The 27,964-nt window shown below is 36.8% G+C and overlaps 1 protein-coding gene across 2 annotated transcripts in view; it reads right to left on the reverse strand.

Annotated features, from left to right (window-relative positions):
* mtm1 (myotubularin 1) overlaps positions 1-27,964 on the reverse strand; it is a 53,654-nt gene that overhangs the window by 22,897 nt on the left and 2,793 nt on the right. For both annotated transcript variants that reach the window (XM_059354577.1, XM_059354576.1), the window contains exons 2-6: positions 19,112-19,196; positions 15,659-15,731; positions 9,151-9,245; positions 4,309-4,419; positions 34-135 (exon numbers count right to left, since the gene is read on the reverse strand). In XM_059354577.1, the coding sequence (XP_059210560.1) occupies positions 34-135; positions 4,309-4,419; positions 9,151-9,245; positions 15,659-15,731; positions 19,112-19,171 (441 nt within the window). In that variant the 5' untranslated portion in view covers positions 19,172-19,196. The remainder of the gene's footprint in view (positions 1-33; positions 136-4,308; positions 4,420-9,150; positions 9,246-15,658; positions 15,732-19,111; positions 19,197-27,964) is intronic.

The following is a 27,964-nucleotide window of genomic DNA, read 5'->3' on the forward strand; positions in this document are numbered from 1 at the left end:
GCAGATGGCAGTAGAAGTTAGAAGCTGTCTTACCAGACCATGTGAGAGGGGGAAGGCGTATTTGAAGACAAGCTCGAAAATATCTCTTCTGCTGTGACCTTCCTGCTTCAAGGCAAACTTCAAGTTCCTCATGTCCTGAAAACAGAAAAAAAATCATTGTCATAAAAAAAAAGTGACCTTCCATAGATTTTGCATTGCACTCCTGTCTTTAACCCATAAGAACCCAGACCCAGTTATCCTTAAAGGAAAGTTATGGGGGATATATCACCATTTCTGATGTGTTTTCAAAAACACTATCCCTAAATGTCAAAGATCTGTGATGTGACATAAACATTACATTGGGCGCTTATAGTATTTATGTTTATAATATTTCGTATTTTAAAATTTAAAAAAACTAGACACAAATTTGCCTTTTTCTCTGCATCTCCACAACATCTATCAAAATTGTGACATTATTAGTTCTGTTTCACAACAAATTATTTTTTAGATTTGTTTTTAAGTAGCATAATAATAATAATAAATCGATAATAAATAAATACAAATAGCCATGTGTCTTTTTGCTTATCAAAATTGTGACTTTAATTTGTTCAGGAAATATGGTCAGAACAAGTTAAATGCAATACAGGACACCCTGTTAACGGATTAGAATTGTTAAATGGGTTTAAACTTAGTCTAGTAACAAAAAATAGAAGATTTAACGTGTTTGTTACACGGGTGTCACCATAGGTTCTTATGGGTATTTATGTTTATAATATTTCGTATTTCAAAATTTTAAAAAACTAGACACAAATTTGCCTTTTTCTCTGCATCTCCACAACATCTATCAATATTGTGACATTATTAGTTCTGTTTAACAACAAATTATTGTTAAGATTTGTTTTTAAGTAGCATAATTATAATAAATCGATAATAAATAAATACAAATAGCCATGTGTCTTTTTGCTTATCAAAATTGTGACTTTAATTTGTTCAGGAAATATTGTCAAAACAAGTTAAATGCAATACAGGACACCCTGTTAACGGATTAGAATTGTTAAATGGGTTTAAACTTAGCCTAGTAACAAAAAATAGAAGATTTAATGTGTTTGTTATACGGGTGTCACCATGGGTTCTTATGGGTTAAACCAGTAGTTCTCAACCTTTTTGAGTCACGACCCCCAATTTAACATGCATGTTGTCCGTGACCCCCGCTCACTGAACAAAATCTCACACGCACAGTTCAGATCACCCAAAAAAGAAACAAAATGACCAAAAAAAGACACAAAATGACCCAAAAAAGAAACAAAATGACAAAAAAAGACACAAAATGTCAAAAAAAAAGAAACAAAATTACCAAAAAGACACAAATTGACCACAAAATGATCAAAAAAAAGACACAAAATGACAAAAAAAAAAACACCCACAATGACCAAAAAAAAGACATTAAGTGACCAAAAACACTAAAACACATGAACACTTTAACACAGTGGAGACAGAGCTGACTTCCAAAATGATTTGGCGACCCCCAGAAATCATCTCGCGACCCCAATTGGGGTCCCGACCCCAAGGTTGAGAATAGCTGGGTTAAACGACTCATTGCCACACTAGTCAGATATTCCCCCCCCTGTGATGCCTGGCTGAGCACCTGGTACTGGTAGCTGCCACTACTTTAAGGAACCCTGTGGAGTTTTAGACCTCTAGTACAATCTGTGTTTTGTTTGTCATGAACAAAGCTCAGGGATACACACAATGGGCCTCAAGCATGAATTAAACTCTTAACTTTTGTGGCATTCAACAATACTTTCTTCCGTCCTGTTTGTTCTTTGGCGAGATGAAAAGGTAAGAGTGCTCTGGACCACAAGGAAGCTTTTAATGAACAAAAGCCGACTTGCGTTTTTGGCTTGACATATTAATCATGACGATGAAAGAGCTACTTACTTTAAGAAAACACAGAGAAAGGCTATTCATTTAACCACCTGAAGACATGAGTGTGATGTGATATTTTAGCGACTCAATACATTTTTTAAAATGTAAGCAGATCATTTTTGTTAGTGTGAATTGACCTGAGCATACACACTACCGGTCAAAAGTTTTAGAACACCCCAATTTTTCTATTTTTTATTGAAATTCAAGCAGTTCAAGTCAAATGAACAGCTTGAAAGGGTACAAAGGTAAGTGGTGAACTGCCAGAGGTAAATAAAAAAAGGTAAGCTTAACCAAAACTGAAAAATAATGTACATTTCAGAATTATACAAGTAGGCCTTTTTCAGGGAACAAGAAATGGGTTAACAACTTAACTCTATGGAGTCTTGGGCTATTTTGTCCAATTTTGAATTCTTTTCATGTCTTTGTAAGTCATTTTGTGTCTTTTGGCGTCTTTTTTGTAATTTTGTGTCTTTTTTTTGGTCATTTTGTGTCTTTTTTTAGTCCTTTAGTTCAACATAAAATGTGATTTTGAATCTTTTTTTTATTTTCAAAACACTATCATGCTAAATAAAGAATTTTAAATGTTGCAAATGTGCATTCATTTCAGAGTAGACTGAGAAATTAAACTGCATCATTTTCAATTAAATTCTGGAAAAGTTGGTGTGTTTTTTGACCAGTAGTGTAACCCTTTGATGAGAGTATTTAATTCTTGTTTTTTCAAGAGTTTCATTTATTTTTTTGCGAGTGGCATTAATTCATGAAAAAGTGGCTGAAATATGCTGACGAGTCTGTCATCTTCTCGTTTTGCTGCCATTAGGTGGCATTTTCTTTCCTTTTTCTTTCTTTTCTTTTGTCCGATTATAACGCTGCCTGTCAAATGTCAATGGTAGGGATGGAAATGATTAATCGATGATAAATGAATAGTCGTTATGAATTTGCTCAATCACGTGGAACATTGTTGATCTAAAGTTGGTATCTGATAAAGAGACAAAACACATCGTAGTCTGCACTGCACCGCAATGTCTGCTGGCACGTCGTTAGATTGTGAGAGTAGATTTTACAACAGCAATGAGATATCTAAACCACCAGGGGGCGACTTAACTTAAGGATAGAAGTCGAGGAAACCGCATTCCAGCAGCGCAATGCATTAGCTTAATTTGCCCGAAATAAAAATAACGAAAGCCAAGAGAAGTATGGTTTTCAATTTAGAGAATGCTCATTATAAAATCTGCACTACCTTATTCAAGTACAACACAACAGCTACTACAACGATGTCACTTACAGTTTGAATTCTTATTGGTTGGAAAGTTGGTTTTGAAAAATGTGAAGCTGTCTAAATAAGAGTGACATGAGCCTGTCATAAACATGACATGGGATGTGTTATGAACATTAATGACACTTTGAAGTAACATTAATGCTCATGATACATGTCATGTCATGTTTCTGACAGGCTTGTGTCACTCTTATGTAGACACCTTCAAAATGAAGTGTTACCATATCTTGCTTAAGTCACAAAGGCATGTTCAAAAAATTGCCTAAGTCATTTATTTCTCTTAAGTTACATAATTTACACACAGTGTTATTACTATGCCAATAGCCATCCTTTGTCACATCCTTTTTGAGTGAAATGATCAATAAATGTCATATGTTACACTTTTGGTGAAGTTTTTTGTGTTTCCCGCAAAACTTGAAAAAATGAGTTAGGCGATTATTTTATTTTAGTGATGTACCACTTACATAATGTACATCAGACCATCTTGGTTAATAATGAATGGGCCTCTCCGTCTCTAATTCTTATCACCTCAGTGTTGGCAGAGAAGAACCGCGATGGACAAAGGGTGAAGAAAATTAAACGATTTGATTGAGAAGGATATGCTGCCCACAGATATTGTTGAGGGCAAAGGCTTTCATGATCTAATTAATTTCAGCGAATCAGTATACAGCATTCTGCCAAGATGCACGATGCTCCCTAATACATTATCTTATAAATATATATCTTGTTTGTGTTTAACCCTTTGATGCACATTTTCCATTTTTATGCTATGATGGGACCACACGATTTGATTAGGAGCCCACAATCCTTGTTTGGGTTTATTGGGTTGTTTCTATACGCCAATTAAAAATTTCTTGGCCTGTGCATCCAGTTTACATGATTCATCAACATTGTCTCGTAGGTAAAAACAGACCACGTAGGACTTTCTAATTTTCCGCTTACTGCTGTGTGTAAGAACATAAATAGGAGAAGAAAAAAACATTCATGCATGAGACCCAATGACTTTTGGTGACTAACACTGAATGCAAACACCTTTTGTTTGTTCAGAAGCACAAATTATAAGGGAGAGACAAGGACATTGCTTATGCTGTACGCCTCTCTCTCACACACACACACACACACACACACACCTTGCAGGTGATTTCCAGGCCGTAGGAGTTTTCTCCTCTGCTTGACGCCCCACCCATCTTCTCCACTCGACTGATGGCACCCAAAGGAACGTCCAGCGTCACCGCCACATCCTACAACAGAGTCAACATGGCGTCACACTCACTAACATACAAAATACACATGACACACAAAAACAAGCACACTTTCCAACAACTACATCCACCAGTGTTGTGCTCTCTACTATCAGTAGAAAATACTTTTATAATGAACCTGGTCTCACAGGAATCCGTGAAATAGCCACAGATTTGCTTAACTCAAAATCCGTGGAATAGCCACTGAATCACTCAAATTTCCGTGAAACTGACACGGATTTCGCTACAATGCAAGTTAATGACAGTCATATCCCGTGGCTATTCCATGGATATTTTTTCCTATTGGTTTGTTCCAAGTCACGTGACTTTCAAGGTTCTGGCGGTCAGAACCAAAAACATGGCGGACACTTCTCTCATTTTTAGTGAAAAAATCAATATTTTGACTTAGTTTCTGCATAAAAATGGATTTTGATCACATTTCTAGCGAGAAATATGTGTTTTATTTTCTAAATATTCACTCAGTGAATGTACATAATCACTTTGTATGTTGGAATAGTCACGGGATATGACTGTCATTAACTTGCATTGTAGCGAAATCCGTGTCAGTTTCACGCAAATTTGAGTGATTCCGTGGCTATTCCACGGATTTTGAGTTCAGCAAATCCGTGGCTATTTCACGGATTCCTGTGAGACCAGGTTGTTTATAATAATCACAGGAAAAGTTCTTTGTCTCGCCTGATGATCACAAGAATATGCCGAGCTCGTGGTTTATTTGCTTTGCAAGATCAGTCAGCTCACTCTCACATTCAAACTGATTTTTGCCCTCGCTAGCCAATCCAACATGGTCGTGGTAATCATTGTCAACCTATACAGCTAAAGCTTTTACACATGGAACAGTCTACCAGTACTAATCAGAGGCTGTGATGAATTATTTATATCAAATTAATTTAAAATCATGACCAAAAGGTGTGATCATACTTTGAAATTCATTCAAATTTGACACATGCTTTGTTTTATGTCTTCTTGTCCTTGCTTTAAAGTCTTTAATCTATAACTGCAGTATTGCTGTTTCAATGTATTTCATGTTTTTTTGCATCCATCATTACACCTGCTTAGTGACTGCAGCTAAAAAAAATAGCTGGTACATTTACAGGAGGGTTTATGCATTTATCTAAGTGTATGAATTTATTAAGTGTATGAATAAAATTAATAAAACTTGACTGCAATCTCTCTGCCAAACCTGACAAACGCCAGCTGTGTGTGAGTGTGTGTATTTTGCTGGACCGTCTCCGAAGTGTGAAATTCACTTGTGAATGTGTTTGCCTCTGAGTATTGACTTCAAATTAATTTTTAATGACGCATTTCATGTGCACTTGACTTTGTCCTAACAAGTATACAGCAAAACTAGTTATTTGGGTTTGTAAGTAGAGAGAGAGAGCGCGAGAGAGAGAGAGAGAGAGAGAGAGAGAGAGAGAGAGAGAGAGAGAGAGAAAGAGAGAGAGAGAGGGGGGGGGGAAAGAGAGAGGGAAAGAGAGAGAGAGAGAGAGAGAGAGAGAGGCAGAGAGAGGCAGAGAGAGAGAGAGGCAGAGAGAGAGAGAGAGAGATAGAGAGAGAGAGACAGAGAGAGAGAGAGAGGGAGAGGCAGAGAGAGAGGCAGAGAGAGAGAGAGAGAGAGAGAGAGAGAGAGAGAGGCAGAGAGAGAGAGAGAGAGAGAGAGAGAGTGAGGCAGAGAGAGAGAGAGAGAGAGAGAGAGGCAGAGAGAGAGAGAGAGAGAGAGAGGCAGAGAGAGAGAGAGAGAGAGGCAGAGGCAGAGAGAGGCAGAGAGAGAGAGAGGCAGAGAGAGAGAGAGAGAGAGACAGAGAGAGAGAGAGAGAGGGAGAGAGAGAGAGAGAGAGAGGCAGAGAGAGCAAGTAAAGGAGGGAGGGAGGGAGGTTGACAGTCTCTTTCAAGCTTTGAAGCATTTTTCTAGCTCACTGCTTTGGTTTTCCATCCGTCCTGTTTTCTCTCAGTCTCTCTGCTGTCATCAGCAGCAGGCAGCTGTTCCAGAGAACGAGCTCTGATAAAGCCACTGTTCACTACCTGCTCAGCAGAAAACAGCTGACAAACACAGTCAAAGACCAGCTTGTGAACACTGTGGAGCATTTAGCAGTGAAAGAGACTAAAACCCAACCAGTATTATCAGTTGACCGATACTGTTGGTTGAAAATGGCCGATAACAGGCATATCGTTATCTATTGGTATCGGTAGTTATATATTCTGTTATGAAAACTTTTATAAAGAACATACAGTCACCGGCCACTTTATTGGCTAACAAGTGTACCTAATAAAGTGGCGGTGTGCTCTTCATCTGCTTTAAGGTTGGACGTGCTGCGTGTTCAGATGTGACCTTGGTTTAACTAGTGGTTATTTGAGTTGCTGTTGAACCAGTCTAGTCATTCTCCTCTGACCTCTGGCATCAACAGGGCATCAATTTTTTTATTTATTTTTTTATTTATTGTTGTTTGCACTTAAAAAACATACAATCGTTAAGAAATAACAGTACAAGAAACAGTAAAAGACAATGCAGGAAAGATCAAAAAGCCCAAAGGGCTTATACGCGACCCTCCCTCTTAAACCTATAAGTAACTATACTTTACTTAAATTACATAGCTAGATGAAAATAAAAAATACAAACAAAATTTAAACAAAACAAATACAAAGGTGTAGAAGATCTATAGGGATTTTTTGAGCTTGGTCTTAAAAGTATTTAAAGAAGAACATGATTCTGTTAGATGTTTCATGTCATTCCACAGCACTGCACCTATAACTATTTGCACCTTGATAAACAAATGAGAATTTGGCAACAGAGGTCCTACAGAAAGGAATATGTAAATCATCTGGAAATTCTAAATTAAAAAACAGTTTGCAGAATCTCACTGGATATTTTCTCTTTTTTGGACTATTCCCAGTAGATCAGCAGTTTGTTAAATACTCGGAGCAGCCCGTCCAACATCCACTTAAATCACCTTTCTTCCCCATTCTGACGCTGCTTTGAACTTCAGCAGCTCGTCTTCACCATGTCTACATGCCTAAATGCATTGAGTTGCTGCCATGTGATTGGCTGATTAGATATTAGTGGTAATGAGCAGTTGAACAGGTGTACCTAATAAAGTGGCCGGTGAGTGTATGTCAATGGGTTAACACGCTCACTGATCATGACAATACCCAACCAATGGGACAACATTTTGAGTTTGGAAAACCAAAATGTCTTTACTAGGCACCTTGACGATTACAACAAACCAAGTTAGAAAAAGATATCAATAGTATGCATTGAGAACGTCTGCATGCAGGTCTGCAATAATGGCACTATGGTAAAATACGACAAGCACCGAAAGATGTTGTTAGATATCGTCACACTGTTAAAATAATTGCCTAAGTCATTTTTTCTGCCTAAATCATCTCCTCATGACGCCGGCCACCTATGGTAAAATCTCCTACATCCTCAGTTGATCAGATCATGTGATTTTACCCTTTAAGATAATGGCCTATGTCAAGTGTGTGACTTAAGCAGATTTATTATGCCTAAGTCACAATAAAATGTGACTTAGGCAATTTTGTGAACATGCCTTTGTGACTTAAGCAAGATATGGTAACACTTTACTCTAAGGTGTCTACATAAGAGTGACGTGAGCGTGTCATAAACATGACATGGGATGTGTCATGAACATTAATGACACTTTGAAGTGACATTAATGATCATGATACTTGTCATGTCATGTTTCTGACAGGCTTGTGTCACTCTTATGTAGACACCTTCAAAATAAAGTGTTACCATATCTTGCTTAAGTCACAAAGGCATGTTCAAAAAATTGCCTAAGTCACATTTATTTCTCTTAAGTCACATAGTTTACACACAGTGTTATTACTATGCCAATAGCCATCCTTTGTTACATCCTTTTTGAGTGAAATGATCAATAAATGTCATATGTGACATCATAACAAAACTCCTAGGACTACATCTCCCATTAGATCCTCAAACCTGCTTATTAGGAGATACTACAAATATTGATGCACGATTAAAAAAAGCTCAAAAGAGGTTTCTCTCACTGGCCTTGTGCGTTGCCAGGAAGTGAATCGCCATCACGTGGAAATCTGATTCCCAACTTTCTATAGGAAGATGGGTTTCAGAAATGAATAGCTGTGTTCCACTTGAAAAAATTACATATATACTCAGGAATGATTATAATACTTTTACAGAGATGTGGCAGCCCTATTTAGCATCTATGGACACATTGCCAGCTTCTATGGTGGACGGGTTGTAGTTTTTTCATTCTCTTTGTTGTCAGTTCTTACTCTTGTCTTCCTTGCCTCTCGACTTTTTTTATTTTATTATTATTATTATTTATTTATTATTATTTATTATTATTTTTTAATTAATTTTATATCATTAATATTTTCATCATTTAATTGTATTTATCTATTTATTTTTTCTCTCCTCTCGCTTTCCAGTTTGTGGGTGGGTTGGGGAAGGGGTTTGGAGTTGTGTGTTTGTGCTTTCATGTATATCTTGTTGAATTGAAAACTGAAAAATAAAATATTCTAAAAAAATAAATAAATGTCATATGTTACACTTTTGGTGAAGTTTTTTGTGTTTCCTGCAAAACTTGAAAAAATGAGTTAGGCGATTATTTTAACAGGGTGACGATGTGTCATTTAACCTCACAGCTGAGAGACACCCACACCCACCCACACACACCCACGCAGTGTTGACATGAGTTTAAGTGGACTTACAGCGTCTGAGCTCTTGAAGTAGAGTCTGTAGTTGGTGATCAACACTTTGCCTTTCACAGGACCATTGTATGGACACACGTAGATGATTTCTTTATCTGAAAACACACAAACACAAACGTGAATGTTATCTTAAACATACGCCTCACTGGTTAAGAATTGGTTCCCTTTTTCACATTAGTACTCTGCTTCAGACACCATACATGGTTGGTAAGCAATGAGCACTTTAAGGGAAGATATCAGCACACGTACAGAGAAGAGAAAGCAGAAATAGAGAAGAGAGCCGTGCAGCCAAGGTGGGCTATAAATACCATCTACTCTGAGTGTATAATAAGAGGCTAACAAGGACAGACACGCTCAGTAATCACATGTCAAATAGACTGCAGGTGGATTCACAGCTGGGTGGCGGTGCCATGATTTATAATTATAAATAGAAGAATCAATCAGATGACGACCTTTGAAGTCAAATACAGGATTGGCAAGTCCTTAAAAGCTTAAAATCAAAAGTCAAATTGAATCATGGATTAGGAGAATAGTGACACATTTACTGTTGGGCTTTATCTGTCACAATCAGCGAATAATAATAATAATGCTTTTTGTTTATAGGCACCTTTTAGGACTCTCACCTTACAATAAACAATCAAAATAAACAATAATAAAACAGCAACGGCAGTAATAATAAACAACAATAAAACAATTACAAATAAGAACAATAATAAAAACAGCAATGGCAGTAATAATAAACAACACTAAAACAATTACAAATAAGAACAATATTAAAAACAACAATGGCAGTAATAATAAACAACACCAAAACAACTACAAATAAGAACAATACTAAAAACAACAATGGCAGTAATAATAAACAACAATAAAACAATTACAAATAAGAACAATAATAAAAACAGCAATGGCAGTAATAATAAACAACACTAAAACAGTACAGACAAAAATTGGCAACATTAATAAAATATTATAATAATAATGACTGAGCATATCGGGCTCTCTAAAAGAAAAAAAGTCAATAAAGCACATTGTCCAGAAAAAGATACTCAACTTTAAACAGCAGCCAAATATGCTGAAAGCATCAGATTTGAATATTTTGATATAATACACTACTGGTCAAAAGTTTTAGAACACACCAACTTTTCCAGAATTTAATTGAAAATTATGCAGTTTAATGTCTCAGTGTACTCTGAAATGAATGCACATTTGCAACATCTAAAATTCCTTATTGAGCATGATAGTGTTTTGAAAATAAAAAAAAATTAAAAATCACATTTTATGTTGGACTAAAGGACTAAAAAAAGACACAAAATGACAAAAAAAGAAGACACAAAATGACAAAAAAAAGACACAAAATGACCAAAAAAGACACAAAAAGACACAAAATGACTTACAAAGACATGAAAAGAATTCAAAAATGGACAAAATAGCTCAAGACTCCATAGAGTTAAGTTGTTAACCCATTTCTTGTTCCCTGAAAAAAGGCCTACTTGTATAATTCTGAAATGTACATTATTTTTCAGTTTTGGTTAAGCTTACCTTTTTTATTTACCTCTGGCAGTTCACCACTTACCTTTGTACCCTTTCAAGCTGTTCATTTGACTTGAACTGCTTGAATTTCAATAAAAAATTGAAAAATTGGGGTGTTCTAAAACTTTTTACCAGTAGTGTATATTGATGTCTGTATTTTTATTACAGTACATATATGATTTGCATAACCTATGAGTCCATTTACATTTGGTTTTAAAATGTGTCTTTGGCGATCAGAGTGTAAACGGGTTCCAAGACACATTGTGGTGGTCTAGGATGCATTTGACCAGACATATTTTGTAGTAAACGCTGATGCGTCCCAGACAAAGATGTAACAGGAAAATATGTCATCAATGCAGCCGTGTGGTGGTTGTTTTGGTGACAGGGCGCCAACGGTCGAAAAAATGTAGAGGAGCACTGATAACGTGGTTGAAGTGCAAGTAAAACAAGATGTTTAATCTTGATTTGAGCAGAAGATTCAGTCCAAAGAAAACTTAATGACTCATACCGTAACCGGGACGTTGACGAGGATATTGCTTGCGAAGATAGCAACTAACGACTCGGGTTGTAATAAATGTATGCGGGGCAATTTCACCTCAAAGCAGAAGTGGCATAGGTAGTAACGAAATCTGAACGTAAGTGGTCAGGAGACGCAGGATACACACAGGTGTAAATGGAGATGTGTCTCCACTTGTGATCTGATTGCGCATCAAGTCCGTAAAAAGGGGTCTTTGAACCCGTTTCCATTTGGCAGTAACATGTGGTCCGATTGATCCGAACACAAGGGGACAGCTCTAAATACAAGGGAAAACACTGTCAGGACGCATTGAGATCGGACGTCAAAAACCACATTGGGAGGTGGTTCAGGTATTAGTGAGAATGGGTATGTGACTCTTGTCCACATTAGGGACCGCCTACTCAACTGCCCGATCGATCAGTGTATTTTTTAATGATGAATGAATTACTAGATTTAATTTTATCCAAAACTTATTTAAACACAAAACACATTTAAATATGCATAATTACTGGGAAAACTAACCTCATGCCTCTTCGGGGGCTAAAACAAAACATTGAACTCCTTGACGTTATCTTTACGGCATCATCTCAGTTGAGACTTAAAAACAGGCTGTTGTACAGGACTATATATATATATATATATATATATATATATATACATACATACACACACACACACACTACTGGTCAAAAGTTTTAGAACACACCAACTTTTCCAGAATTTAATTGAAAATGATGCAGTTTAATGTCTCAGTCTACTCTGAAATTAATGCACATTTGCAACATTTAAAATTCTTTATTGAGCATGATAGTGTTTTAAAAGTAAAAAAAAAGATTCAAAATCACATTTTATGTTGGACTAAAGGACTAAAAAAAGACACAAAATGACCAAAAAAAGACACAAAATGACAAAAAAGACACAAAATGACAAAAAAGACACAAAATGACAAAAAAAGACACAAAATGACATGAAAATAATAAAAAAAATGGACAAAGTAGCCCAAGACTCCATAGCGTTAAGTTGTTAACCCATTTCTTGTTCCCTGAAAAAAGGCCTACTCGTATAATTCTGAAATGTACGTTATATTTTACCTTTTTTTATTTACCTCTGGCAGTTCACCACTTACCTTCGTACCCTTTCAAGCTGTTGATTTGACTTGAACTGCTTGATTTTCAATAAAAGACTGGAAAAATTGGGGTGTTCTAAAACTTTTGACCGGTAGTGTATACATTTTATTTTGCGCATGTATGCATGCAACGATTAATCATTCATTTAAAAAATAATACAGCACAGGATGGTGGCTCAGGGAGCGATGAGGAACTGTAAGCTGCACACCTAAGTTAGAAGCTGTGCTCCAAGCAGACATTTCTCAAACTTTATTTTGTAGGCTAAGGAAGATTCTTATCGCAACCGGTCGATATACGGTTAAAAACAGCATTTGGTGTTTCTCAAAGCGAAATGATGTACATGTTAATTTACATACAGAGCGGGGAAGTGGAACTGGATCACAAGTGGTCACTGAAGAAGCATGTGGAGAAGCATGCTACTGCTAAACGGAAACAGGGTCTTTGTGTGTTCATTTTTCTCATCAGAGAATACTAAGCAGAGGAGATCAGAAAGTAAACACAGACGGATCATCCTTAAAGACCTTCAGAGACAGTGTTTGCACAGTAAGGTGTCCTGTTATCATGTATACATGTGTCTTATTATGTCCACTGTGAGACTGATAGCAATGTCTGGGTGGTCTTAGGAAAGAAAATGAAAGAGATCCCACTGTGAAGGACAGCAGCCGGAGCATCCCTGTTCCTGTGTGATAATCATGTTTCTACTATAACAAAAACGTGTGTGTGATTGCTGAGAGCAGCTGTTGGGAGGACAATAAGAGGAGATAAGGATTGACCTTGTTGTTGGCTACAGACACTTTGTCTCATGGACTTACTGAAGACGACAATTGTACTCACAAACTCTGAACCCCGAGCAGTTCCTGGGTGATTTTTGCTGCTGTCACATTTTACTCACAGTGGTCTCGTATTTGAATCCAATATATAAATCATGCACCTCTATGGGAACAGCACAACCAAGTAGGGAGAACTCAATATTGTCTTACAGTCTTACAGACTAGTACACATCTTATGCCAGACATCATAAAAATATATATATATATATACACTACCGGTCAAAAGTTTTAGAACACCCCAATTTTTCCAGTTTTTTATTGAAATTCAAGCAGTTCAAGTCAAATGAACAGCTTGAAATGGTACAAAGGTAAGTGGTGAACTGCCAGAGGTAAATAAAAAAAGGTAAGCTTAACCAAAACTGAAAAATAATGTACATTTCAGAATTATACAAGTAGGCCTTTTTCAGGGAACAAGAAATGGGTTAACAACTTAACTCTATGGAGTCTTGGGCTATTTTGTCCATTTTTGAATTCTTTTCATGTCTTTGTAAGTCATTTTGTGTCTTTTTTTGGTCATTTTGTGTCTTTTTTTAGTCATTTTGTGTCTTTTGGTGTCTTTTTTTTGTCATTTTCTGTCTTTTTTTAGTCCTTTAGTTCAACATAAAATGTGATTTTGAATCTTTTTTTTAACTTTCAAAACACTATCATGCTCAATCAAGAATTCTAAATGTTGCAAATGTGCATTAATTTCAGAGTACACTGAGACATTAAACTGCATCATTTTCAATTAAATTCTGGAAAAGTTGGTGTGTTCTAAAACTTTTGACCAGTAGTGTATATTTATATATATATATATTCCTCACTGCTCCATGTTGAGATGGCGCTTCCTCAGTTCCTCAGTTTGTGCTTTGTTTTTAATAGGATGGGTGGGATGAAGGTGGGTGGGGTGGAGGGTGTTTGTTTCTATGTTTCGTTACCTTTTTATTATTATTATTTTCTCCTGTTTTTATGTAAAGCACTTTGTGTTGCATCTCTCTTGTATGAAAAGTGCTGTACAAATAAAGTCTAATTGATTGATTGATTGATATAAAAAGTTGCCAACAAGTGTTACCAATATTGCAAAAATGGTATATCCACATGCAATACATATTGTTGTACTATTAACATTTATAAAAGCTTTGTCCTCTTCTCTGATCTGTGTAAACAGCCTACAGTTCTTTCTGATTTTCACTTAATATTTGTCACTGTCTCAGAGAAACCAGTCATCGCTTTCATGTTTTTACAGGATCTTGTTGGCACAAATTGTTTATTTTTGGTGGAATTTTGATGAAATATCACTTTTTTTTGTGATATTTGGTTACTTATGACAGTTATTCTCAACCTTGGGGTCGGGACCCCAATTGGGGTCGCAAGATGATTTCTGGGGATCGCCAAATCATTTGTTTTAGTCTTTTTGGTCACTTAATGTCTTTTTTTGTTTTTTTGTGTCTTTTTCGGTCATTTTGTGTCTTTTTTTTTATCATTTTGTGGTCAATTTGTGTCTTTTTTTTATCATTTTGTGGTCAATTTGTGTCTTTTTTGGTAATTTGTTTTCCTTTTTTTGGTCATTTTGTGTCTTTTTTGGGTCATTTTGTGTCTTTTTTTGGTCATTTTGTGTCCTTTTTGGTCCTTTTGTGTCCTTTTTGGTCATTTTGTGTCCTTTTTGGTCATTTTGTGGTCAATTTGTGTCTTTTTTGGTCATTTTGTTTACTTTTTTTGGTCATTTTGTTTCTTTTTTTGGTCATTTTGTGTCCTTTTTGGTCCTTTTGTGTCCTTTTTGGTCATTTTGTGTCCTTTTTGGTCATTTTGTGTCTTTTTTTGGTCATTTTGTGTCTTTTCTGGTCATTTTGTGTCTTTTTTGATCATTTTGTGGTCATTTTGTGTCTTTTATTGGTCATTTTGTTTACTTTTTTTGGTCATTTTGTTTCTTTTTTGGGTGATCTGAACTGTGCGTGTGAGATTGTGTTCAGTGAGCGGGGGTCACGGACAACATGCATGTTAAATTGGGGGTCGCGACTCAAAAAGGTTGAGAACTACTGACTTATGAAACATTGTTGTAGGACGGAGAGATCAAAAGATGCTTTGTTCCAACAGCCATTAGGCTGTCTAACTCTTCAAGAGCTAACAGACTAACTGAATTTCCCCTCAGGATAAAGAAAGTAATTTTGAATTTTTCTGACGGAAGCATTATCCATTTAAGGACTGCCTGAAAATCAACGACAATCAATAACTATAGCTATAACAACGTCCAACTGAGTTATTGGCTTTCTTGATTGCACCTGGATTTCAGAGTCTGTAGGCCCTTGACCTCTGAACTCAAGATATCTGAATGAAAGGGTTCAATGCGTACCGACAGGGAGACATGCCCACTTGATGCTAATCCCATGCAGTTTGGGGCAGAAACCTCTACCGTTTTCAGACGGATTCATGTGTTGGAGGCTGATATACAGCAGCACTGTTGTCCAAACTGACGGGAGAGTGTGAATGATTTCTGAGTGACTGATTCAGCTCCATGTACTCACCTATAATTCTTTCCTCCCCTGGCAGCAGAGACACATCAGCTAACAACTCCATCTTCAGAGACTCTCTGGAGGTCTACACACAGACACACAAAACAAGGCATGGTAAATAAATACCAGAATAAATTTCAAATGGTAAATGGTAAATGGACCTGCACTTATATAGCGCTTTTCTAGTCGCTTTGCGACCACTCAAAGCGACTAGACACTACAGACTGCGCTCATTCACCCTTTCACACACACATTCATACTGGTGGCAGAGGCTACCCTAAACGGTCCCACCTGCCACCATTGGGAATTCATTCACACACCGATGAACGCAGCATCGGGAGCAATTTGGGGTTCAGTATCTTGCTCAAGGATACTTCGATATGTAGGCCGCGACGGTCAGGGATCGAACCACCAACCCTTCGGTTGGGGGCCAACCAACTCTACCAGCTGAGCCACAGCTGCCCCCTTCAAAGACACCTTTATTATATCATAATTATTAGTATTATTAGTTTTACAAACTCTAAAAAAACTCTTGCAAACCAAATTGCACTGTGTATAGTCAACTGCTGTACACCAATTGTTTGAAACTGTATACATGTTGTATTTTTTGATAGACCACACTGTTTTTACAGCCATATTTATCTGTATGTTTATACTGATAATTCTGTTTATACTGTGTCTTTACATTGCCAAACTGATAAACTGATACTACTACCATATTTATACTGGTAATCTGTTCATACCGCCATATTTATACTATTTATACTATTTACATCTTCCAGATTTGCCACTGTCTTTTCGTTGATGTCTTTTTGCTTGTATATATGTTTTTACATTTATATTTTATATCTTTTATTTCATGTTTATTGCTGTTTGCACTGGGGATAAGAGGGACACACAATTTAAATACCCTGTACATATGGCAGCGTTGATAAATTATTAAAAGTTGACTTAACTAAACTAGAACTGGTGAGGCTATGGAAAATAAGTAAGTAAGTAAGTAAGTAAACTTTAAAGATAAAAATGTACATACAAGTTTTAAAAGACCAAAACAACAGCAATTTAAACAACCATAGCAGTCCCGAAACAATTAATCAAAAGCCTGAACAAATAAAAATTGGCACAACTACACACATTATTTTGTTCCTTTCCTGTTTAGTGGAAGTACAGCAGAGGGAAGACTGAAGTGAAAGAGAGCCAGTTTGTTTCTGCCAATTGTGGTCAGATTTAGTGGTCAGTGAGATGAGACACCATAAACACAGCACTTTCCTTTTTAAGACGTTGAACTGACAAACTGTGACAGGGAGGATTTAAGGAGCTTAGCAACGTCATTTGACACAGCTGCTCTTCATCCTTATTTAGAGTTTTAGTTCATTAATTTCTTCTTTTTTTCTTTTTTTTTTTTTTACTTCTGAGCCACACTCATTGAACTGATTATTACTATTATTATTATTATATATTATATGTCATATTATTTTACTTATACTTACTTTATTTATATTTTTCATTTTCATTTTATTTTTATATTGTTTATTATCTATTATTACATATTATATTATATACTGCACTATTATTATTATTATTATTATATACCGTCTAGTCACTATAGCATTGTTGCATCATATCACCAGTTTAATTATTACCATCATCTGCCAACCATCCTACCAACTGATGTTCTTTTTTTAACTTCTTAAGTGTCCTTGTTCTTGTTCTATTCTGTGTTTTTTTTCTATTGTTGTTTTTATTTATGCTACCTCAGTATTTTATTCTATTGTATTTTATTGTACTTGAATACCGGACTGCTGTGACAACCGAATATGTCTGTCTATCTATCTATTCTACTCCTTAATACATACTCCTTCTTTAGACACTTTATTTTTTATTGTATTTTATTATATTTTTATATTTTATTGCTTGAAGTATGCCTAGGTTGTTCTTTTTATTTAATTGTGTTGTCATTGTCTCTGTGTGTAATGCTGCTAATACACTGTAATTTCCCAGCTTGGGATAAATAAAGTCTATATCTATCTATCTATCTATCTATCTATCTATCTATCTATCTATCTAACTGTACAGAAGAAGAATAGACTGACTGATTCTTATGATTCCTGTCTTGTCTGCTCCTGTTGTTTCCCTGTGCAGTCCTAGTCCAGTGATGAATAGTAAAATTTACTCCCATCCCGCGGGAATCCCAAAGCAATCCTGTGACCCATGGGATTCCTGAATGAATATCAGCCTCTCCTAGCAACCTGAGCTAGCCAGTCAAACGGTCAGAAACTAATACTGTGTGATTCCACTCCATTATCACAAGCTACAGGGCCTCGTCTGACCTCGGCCCCCATCAAATAACACACACAGGAAGAACAAAATCGGACAAAATAATGGTTGAGACTAGGCAACCTTCTGATCTTGCTCATTAAAGCTACATGTCTTATAATAGTCTTTATTTTAGAACATAAATTAACTATTTCATTGAAGGACTGAGTGAGTTTTTGAGGCAGGTTGTACCAAGGTTATTATAGTTAACAAAAACTAACGAAATAACGAAAACTACAATTGAAAAAAGATTTTCGTTAACTGAAATAAAAATAAAAACTAGAGTTTTTAAAAAAACAATAACTAACTGAAACTGTATTTTGTGGTTACAAAACTAACTAAAATTATAGTGAAAATGTCCTTAGTTGTCGTTTTTTCATTCATAATTCAGTGTTTCTATTTGAACATGCAACACATGGTAAATATGTTTACTGAGACTGGGATGTCTAAACAAACACCCCGAACTGTAAGAGTTAATAACCTTATTGGGGCTAAGATGGATAAACCAAAGGAAATAAACTGTATTATGACCTCTTTGAATCTGGCACCCAACAAATAGCCCATTACAAAAAAACTAAAACTAATAAAAACTAAACTAAAACTAAGCATTTTCAAAAACAAAACACTAAACTAAAACTAGAAAACTCACTCTAAAAACTAACTAAAACTAACTGAATTTGAAAACAAAAATTCACAACGAAATTAAAACTAAAACTAAATGGGGCGCCCCGGTGGCATGGTAGAGCGCGTACCATAGAGGCACCGTCCTCCTGAGCGGGCGGCCCGGGTTCGAATCCGACTCGGAGCCCTTTCCCACATGTCTTCCCCTCTTTCACTCTGTTTCAATAATCAATAAAGCCTTGAAAATGGCCAAAAAAAAAACTAAAACTAATGAAAAATCCAAAACTATTATAACCTTGGCTTGTACTTCATTTCTGCTTGGCAGTGTGACTATAAAGTGTGATTAATCCATCACAGTCGTGTTCTTTAGTGATGTGATGTAAACAGTGAGGAGCATCACTGCAGAGGTGGGGGAGTGATTCTACCAGGATCCTCTTCAAACAACACGCATTTAAATATTTCGACATTAACTAGCTGGCACAGGTACACAGCGTCACGCCAGCAAACAAACAGCAGAAATCCACTCACGCTGGAGATGTGTGTGTCCAAGGCGTTGGAGTTGGAGTAGACGGAGACTGGTGAGGCCATCGCTCGGGGAGGGGGCTTCCACAGGCTGAGGGAGACAGACACAGAATCCGTTAATGCTGTCAGTAGCGAGGTCCTCTTCTACAGCTGGGCACTCGTTTTTCTGCCAGTGTAATACCACACTGAAAGTACCTTTTCATCAGCACAAAATGTGACAGTGGCCAGAACCATTTCATAACAGCTCCAGGGCCAGAATACAGCGTGTAAGATAAGACAGAGCTTGTCAGTAATAGTGCTGGCATGGATGCTGTCAGAATAAAAGCATATTTAGTATTAACATGGTCCAAGACAGCAGTCTATCATTGAAAAGTTGTTGGAACGCATATGTTCCACTGTTCACACTTTGCTATGCTATGCTATTAATATTATTACTGTTATTATTATATATACTGTTGCTGCCATTACTATTATTACTATATACTGTAATATACTACTATTATTATTATTATTATAGCGGCCTTATTTATATATTATTATTATTACTATTACTATTATTATTATATATCATATTATTTTACTTATTACTTTATTTATATTTTTCATTTTATTTTTATATTGTTATCTATTATTACATATTATATTATATTATATATATTATATACTGTACTATTATTATTATTATACCGTCTAGTCACTATAGCATTGTTGCCATCATATCACCAGTTTAATTATTACCATCATCTGCCAACCATCCTACCAACTGATGTTCTTCTTTTTAACTTATTAAGTGTCCTTGTTCTTGTTCTATTCTGTGTTTTTTTCTATTGTTGTTTTTATTTATGCTACCTCAGTATTTTATTTTATTTTATTTTATTCTATTGTATTTTATTGTACTTGAATACCGGACTGCTGTGACAACCGAATTTCCCTTCTGGGATGAATAAAGTAATCTATCTATCTATCTATCTATCTATCTATCTATCTATCTATCTATCTATCTATCTATCTATCTATCTATGTTGACAACACCATATGAATATTACGTAGTACAGCCCAACTGACTGATCTTATATATTTTATTATTACTATATTTTTTATTATTATTTTATTAACACAGCTGTTGGTTGTTTTGTTTTTTTGTTTTTATTTTATTTTTTCTTCTTTTTTTTGCTGGGACAGTTAGATTGTATAAATTACATGTTGATTGTAATTCAATGATTGTAAATAGTGCTTTCTTTTATTGTTATTAGTTTTTCTTTTCTTTTAAAATGAATAACAGAATTATAATAATTATGTCATAATAAATATAATAAATTATAATTATAATAAATATAATAAAATAAAAATAAATAATAAAAAAATATAAAATAAATAATAAAAATAAATATAATAAATTATAATAAATTACGTCATGCCAATAAAGCCAATTGAATTGAATTGAATTGAAATATTAGGGGTGGGACAAAATACGGATACAGGAATATATAGGTGCGTTTCCATTAGGTACTTTTCCCTCTAGTGAGCTGCTGTGGGTGTGACTTGGGAGAGAGGATGCGCCCAGGTTCCGCCCAACTTCACCAGGTAGCGGCTCAGAAAGTCCCTGCCTCGAGTAGGTTCTTTTCTGAGCCACTACTGAGCGGCAATTTTGCGCATGCGTGATTGATTTGCAGACTGGTGCAAACTGGACACTGAGGGGTTAACATCTCCTGCTCTGACTGCAGCTGGGAGAGACTGCTGCGGGAGGACTGGGCCGCTTGTGAGTGCTTTGGGAGGGCGCTACTCGTTAAGAAGAGTAGAAACGACTCTACAATAACACCGAAAAAAGTTGCTAGATTTGTCGCTAAATATAACGACAAAGTCGCTAAGTTGGCAACACTGTTTGCTTGTGTGGTAACAGAGGCCGAGCAGAATTGACTAGTGGGCGTAGCCAAACCACTCAACCGCTTTCCAAAAAGTACTCAAAAAGAACTCAGTCGAAACACGCCTTATATTGTATTATGTCAATACACTGGTCTTTTGTTATTAAAGGGATAGTCTGGATTTTTTAAAGTGAGGTTGGATGAGGTACTTAGCCACAGTCAATGTATTACCTGCAGTCGATGATGGTCTACGTGTTCACAATTTGGAGAACCAGACACACACCCAGTCAGTAAACAGAATGCTGACGGGGCCTGTCACTAAATTTGCTTTAACCACCTAAACAAAGGCCCACCCTAAAAGTGTTACGCCCGTGGTTTGTGTACGCTACATTTGTTGCTATTCACAGCCATTTCATTTGGCACTACTTTTTCTCAATTGTACAACTATGGTTGACAAAAAGTAGTGCCAAATGAAACGGCTGTGGAGAGCAACAAAAATCAGTGGACACATAGCGTACACATAAATGGGCATTATTAGGACGGGCGTTTGTTCAGGTGGTTATAATATGCCTGCGTCATTCCCCGTCTGCAGCAACACATTCATTTGTTTCCTGCCTGATTCTCCAAACTGGGAACATCATCATCATCCATCATCACTTCAAATAATCTGAACTATCCCTTTAATAACAATTATTATTATTATTTTTATTATTAGTAGTATTAGTTGTTCTTGTTCTGCTTTTGGGGTAGTTTGATCCTGCCAGTTTGTCTATCTTATATTAAATATTGTCTTGCATATTCAAGATTCATAATAATGTATTGTTTATTGCAGTCGTATTATAATACCACTATTATCATGGGTATCATATTGTATCATTCGTGACTGAATTCGTGAATTTGTTATTCCCACTTTATATTCGTTGTTATTTAATCTTTTCCTTTTTTTCATATAAAAGTCTGGAAATGCTCAGTAACATAACTGTCAAACAGCTTTATTTATGTCAACTCACAAAATAAACTTTTTTTAAAAACTGTAAAATGGGCATATGACATCAGGGCCCTGAATTGAATTTAATCAAATCAAACCCAATCATGACAGTCTTTGAGATATTTGAGGCAAATATATCCTTTTTTCCCAGTGTAATACATTGCATGCATAATTTAAAAGATTGCATATTATTGTGCACAATCCTCTAAGACAGGGGTGTCAAACTCTGGCCGGCGGGCCAAATTTGGCCAAATTTTATTTGGCCCGCGAGGAAATACCAAATTATTATATTATTATTGTAAATTAATGGCATTGATGTGTTTTTTATTTGAAATTTGATTTTGCATGTCTGCACTATTTAGTTATATATTTATAAGTGTTGCTGGTTACATATTTAATGTTAAAGCAAAACATGTTTGGTATATATTAAAAGGTTTATTTGTTCAATGTTGGCCCGCGATTTTATTCAAGTTTTAAATTTTGGCCCATTGTGTATTTGAGTTTGACACCCCTGCTCTAAGAAATAGGCGATAGTCATTCTCCCGCATTTCCACTGTGTTCCAAGTGAGGAACCATGGAGCTGAGGCTCCCTGGAGCATCTCTGAACAGGTAGCAGGTGTATTTTCACAAGAGTGATCAGTACCACCAGGTTGACTCTGGTTGAAAGCCCTTTGAGCACCGTGAGCCCACGTATGCTATTTATCAATTATTAATGAACTAGCCCTCTTCTAATATTGAGTTACCGCCTCCAAGAGTACAAACAATAGCCGGGTAAAAGTAAGGTAAGTAATTGGTGCTCTGTGGGGACGGTAGCAGTAAGTTATGCCAGATGCCAGCTGTGACTCAACTGTGGTCAAGGCAACACACTCTCTAAACAAAAGATTTTACCTTCTCCTGAAAAATTCATCATGGTAATAATATTGCAGCGCACAACACGTTTTTCCATAGAAACAAGGCACCTGGGTAATAAAGTGAGAACAGCTGTTTAACTTAATAATTTAAGGTTTAACACCGTAGTGTTTGGGCCCATTTAAAAGAGAATTAGGGGGAGATAGCAGGTCAGCAGTAGATGTTACATAGAAGTGGTGTACATCATCTGAAAGCTGGAACCTAGGGATGGGCGACATGGCCCTAAAAGAATATCACGATATTTCAGGCTATTTTTGCGCTAACGATATTCTTGACGATATTAGGAAATACTTAAAAAGATATAGAAAATATGTCCAAATAAGTCCAAATAAATAAATAAAAATCTAAAATGTAGTTTGAAGTGCAAATCTCAACAGTAGCCAAATACAAAAACATTTACTCTTGACTCTTGAGTATGAGCAAATAATAAAAAAAACATTTATTGAAATTTTGTAAAGGAGAATAAAGGTTCTTGTATGTTTTATTTAAGGCATCTTATTTTGACAGTCTTCTTGTAAATTCTGTGGTGGATTCTCTTAACACACTGTGCTCTTATTTTGAAAGCTGTATGTGTTTAGCAACAGGGAGTAAGCAGCTTTTTGTGATTAAAACAACTTTAACCACTACATCAAGAAGTAAGAACGTTGCCAATATCATGATATGCATTTTTTTTAACCATAAAAAAAATATACCGATATTATTGTGAACGATACGATATGGCACACCCCTACTGGAACCTGACAAGTAATTTGAGATGCAGCTCAGCACTGTGCCAAGTTGTTCTCGTTATAAATACACATTTAGTCATCCAAAGCTTTTATCCAAAGCGACTTACAGGAGAAGGGAAACAATCAAGGTAGTGTGTGATAAGAGCCATTAGTGCAGCAATAAGTACTAGTGATGATTCTTTAAGGAGTATAATTGTCGTGTGGTGCTAGGAGATAATGCGTCTGCATATTTGTGTCTTTGTGCGTGCTGGGGTACCTCCATCCATACTTTAGTGATCAGAAACACAATCTGCTATAACGGTGAAGTATGGATGAACTAGGGAAGCACGATATCGGCACCTTATCAGTATTGGCCAATATGCCAAAATTTACCGATATAATTAACCGATGATGTAATAGGCTGCTGCTTCCTCGATTCAACGCCCAACTTCAATGCCATGTCCCTAGCACAAAGAATGAATATTACATCATTTTAATAATAATTTATGCTTACATTTGGTGGGAAAACACAATGAGAGTATGCACACGATTAGTGTATTTTAATTCCACTACAGAAGAGACTTTGATCTCTGCAATTAGGTGTGGGGGGAAAATAAAATTGGTCATCGGCCAAATGAGTTGGAAAATATCGACATATCAGCATACAAATCTAATATTGTGCGTCCCTAGAATAAACACATAGACCTCAAAATTGAATCAGTTTTTTTGCTGCAACACATACAGCTACAACAAGGACAGCAAAGGTAAACATAATCATTTGACTACTATAAACATTCACTTCTGTTTATAGGTGGAAGTATATAAAAAAAAGTGTCTGTCTATCTATTCAATGACATTTATTAACAGTAATATGATGCCTTCGCGTGAGTGTGTGTGTGTGTGTGTGTGTGTGTGTGACGCTGTTAATATTGTTCTTGGTGCTGTAACATAACCTCTGAGGATACAGAAGGTTTGTATGATTGAACTGTGTATTCAGACATGTAGAGCTGAAATGGCCTGTTTTGGTGCTTCAGGTCATATATAGGCGTGTGTCCACTATAGTTGAATACCTGGAATGAGGCGGGTCTCCCTCGCCGAAATGCCCCCAATTTGAATGCGAGCCACCCCTAGCAGCTGTTTGACGGGCTGTTTTTTGGCCCTTTCGAAGAGCAGGGCCATTTTTCTCCCCTGAAAAAGCCTGGTTGCGGATAGAACGCTAAGCGGGATGTGATGTAATACCCGACGCTACAACAACAGGAGCTATTTTTGAAAGCCGGCGAAGTAGCGAGTATTCACAACAATGATTTGATTTAATATACATTGCTGCAATGTGCATGAACACAGCGACAAGAACCACAACAGCTCTGCTGCTTCTATCTTGGCGTCTCCTTCCTTATTGTTTGCGTTTGGACGCGCCTCCCATGTTAAATCCGTCGCGTATTTGACGTCACCGTCAAAACTCTCACTAAGTGATTATGTGACAATCGAAAACCATACGTCACCTCCGGGGTCTCGTAAATCCCACTGGGGCCTCTTTTTGTAATGGAGACACACCGAGTGAGCGGAGATTTGAGAGGGCGTGGCCTAAAACTTTCCCAGGGGCCACTCTTTACCCTAATGGAAACACGTCTTATGATTGGTCTAAGACGACCTACTTGATATTCAAGACACAAGGCATTGTGGGAACTGACTCTGTGAACTTAACAATGATAACACCATGAGAGAGGGGAACGTGTTGACCAATGGGCTCTGTCCTGATGTGATGCATAGGGCAGGAAGATAGGGCCGCATTGAGTCTTGTTGAAGAATCAATGTTGGGTAATACAACAGATATAAGTCGAGCGGTGTATGGGACTTTGTTGTACTGTAAAAGAGCCATTCAGGATTTTGCGGTGTATGGAATACGAATGTGCTAATAAAAGTTGCTGAACAGAGTATTGAGTGCTTTGTTTTTGGCCCGCTCACCCATTAACTTAGTGCAGTTGTCAAAACTGCCACGACAGCGTCTCCTTCCTTATTGTTTGCGTTTGGACGCGCCTCCCATGTTAAATCCGTCACGTATTTGACGTCACCATCGAAACTCTCACTAAGTGATTATGTGACAATCGAAAACCATACGTCACCTCCGGGGTCTCGTGAATCCCACTGGGGCCTCTTTTTGTAATGGAGACACACCATGTGAGCAGAGATTTGAGTGGGTGTGGCCTGAAACTTTCTTATGATTGGTCTTCAGGCCCACCTAAATTTCTCTGTACCTAACTAAACTGTATTTTCAACCTACGCCACTGCATCAGAGAATTTGCTATACGGTTTATACTGCTGAATCTATCCTATAAAAGAGGGACTCCTGCAATATTAGCTCCTTTTTGGGGGGTTATTCCAGGGTCACTCCACTTTTATCACATCGTGCCAAGCCGTGTCCTGATGACATGTATTTCCACTTCTATCTCACAGCAGGGAGCACCATTACTGCGTTGGCCCCGCTTGGGCTGACATTAGCCATCCAGGGATGGTTGCCTCCAATTAGCTTTGTTAGCTGAGCTTCATTAGCGGTGCGATTCTTCAATGAAAGCAGGTGCAACCAAGCGGACATATTCTGTGCTGTTCTGTTACTGAATCAGTTTCAGATACTGCAGAGAGGAAACTCTTACTGTGGCTTTGTTTTTACTAGCCAACTACTAGTTAAATGACTTTGCCTTCCCATGCTGTGCAGTGCAACACTTGTCCATGGCTGTTTACTGCATGGCTCAACATGTCTGCATCCCCTACCCACATACCTCACATTCAGAGCCACAAAGACATGAAACAACTGTTTTCACACGATGATGATTCTTCCTAAGAGGGGTAGGGCATTGTTCACTCACTCATACTAGCTAAACCTATGAGCTAAACTCATACCAGGTCAGAATGAGACTTTTTTTTCTGAATTGAGACAACTTAAATGATTTCAGTTACAGAATATCAACAGAGCGTGCTACCCCGAGAAGGCTAAAACAAATGTTTGAATACATTTTCAATAAGATTAAAAACAAGTTGATTCATACAAAATTAAACAGCAGTCTAATTGCTGGTTAGAGACACCTGTCACAATCAACCTGTCTGAACACGACAGCTGCAGGACGGGACGTAGAGACAGTGGGAAAATGCATTTGTTGGTGAGTCAGAGAAAAGGGTGTGAGTTCTATGGGGAAAAGTGTGAAAGAAGTGAAACTGAAACTTTATTTAGAAATCAAGGCATGTGATTAACTGATTTTTTTAGGCCTTTGCTACCAAATACATATATTAAAGAGAGAAAACCAGACTCAGACACAGCTTGGAGCGATTAATATGAGACAATCAGACAAGGAGATGTTTAATATCCAGTCTAGAATTTCATTTTTTTGTTGGTCAGTGGAGAACCACCTTTACAGAGGTTAGCTGTTGGAAACAGAGGGTTTTGGGATACTGACCTTTGGTGGACAGCAGCATTTAAACATAATTCTTAAAGCTGGTCCAATGTTATTTCGTCTCAAGCATCAAGGCTGACATTAATGAAACTACAAGCAATGAATGCTTCCTCATTCTGTGAAAGCTTGTGGTAGCATGGTGCAGTTTAAAGCGTGAACTAATTTTAAACTGGTTAAACTGAGGTTTCACAGAAAATGAGAATTAGCCCCGTAGTGTAGCTTTCTGTATCTCAGGGCTGGGGGCCGAACCTCAATACTGTCAGTCACACTGCAGTTCAACATATCAAATACAACTAATGATGTTTTTAATGTTTTAGTTGGTCTTGATAATCTCGCCCCAGCCTCTGACGGTAAGTGGTTTGTGGTTCAAGACCAGCAAAGAGTCGGTGCCGCCCTGGAACCAGTTTTTTCTGACCGAGAGCCGGATCTTTGGCTGTCAAAAAAAAAAAAGATCTGGTTCAAGATTAGGCACCGGCTCCAAACCGGCCCTGGAACTGCCTCAGTCCAAAAAGGGTAAAAATATTTAAAATCAGTCAGTATGTGTTAGTTTAGGTGATGTGATTAGGAATCATGATATTTAAATATATAGTTTAATCACAATATGATTTTATTGAAAGACACTAAACTTTTAAATTAAATTATTGCCGATTATGATTATGATGATTTTCGTTTTGAAATTGCACAAAATTTCCCACATTCCAGAGCAAAACCTTCCTGGGAAAAATGCCCGTGACCTCTCCATTAACATTGACAACTATGTGGGTGCCGACTAACATCAGTAGGATACGGGAGCTCCTCATCCAAGACAGCATTAGTGCACCATCTACATAAAAGAGGTTTATTTTCATTCGAGCTCAAAAAATGTATTTATCAGCCAGCATATCTGTTAGATGAATTTTACCCTCTAAAATCAGTATTGCATCGGTCTCAAAAAACCCATATTGTTT

The sequence above is a fragment of the Centropristis striata genome, chromosome 17 (assembly GCF_030273125.1).
Source record: "Centropristis striata isolate RG_2023a ecotype Rhode Island chromosome 17, C.striata_1.0, whole genome shotgun sequence".
In the NCBI taxonomy this organism is placed as follows: domain Eukaryota; kingdom Metazoa; phylum Chordata; class Actinopteri; order Perciformes; family Serranidae; genus Centropristis; species Centropristis striata.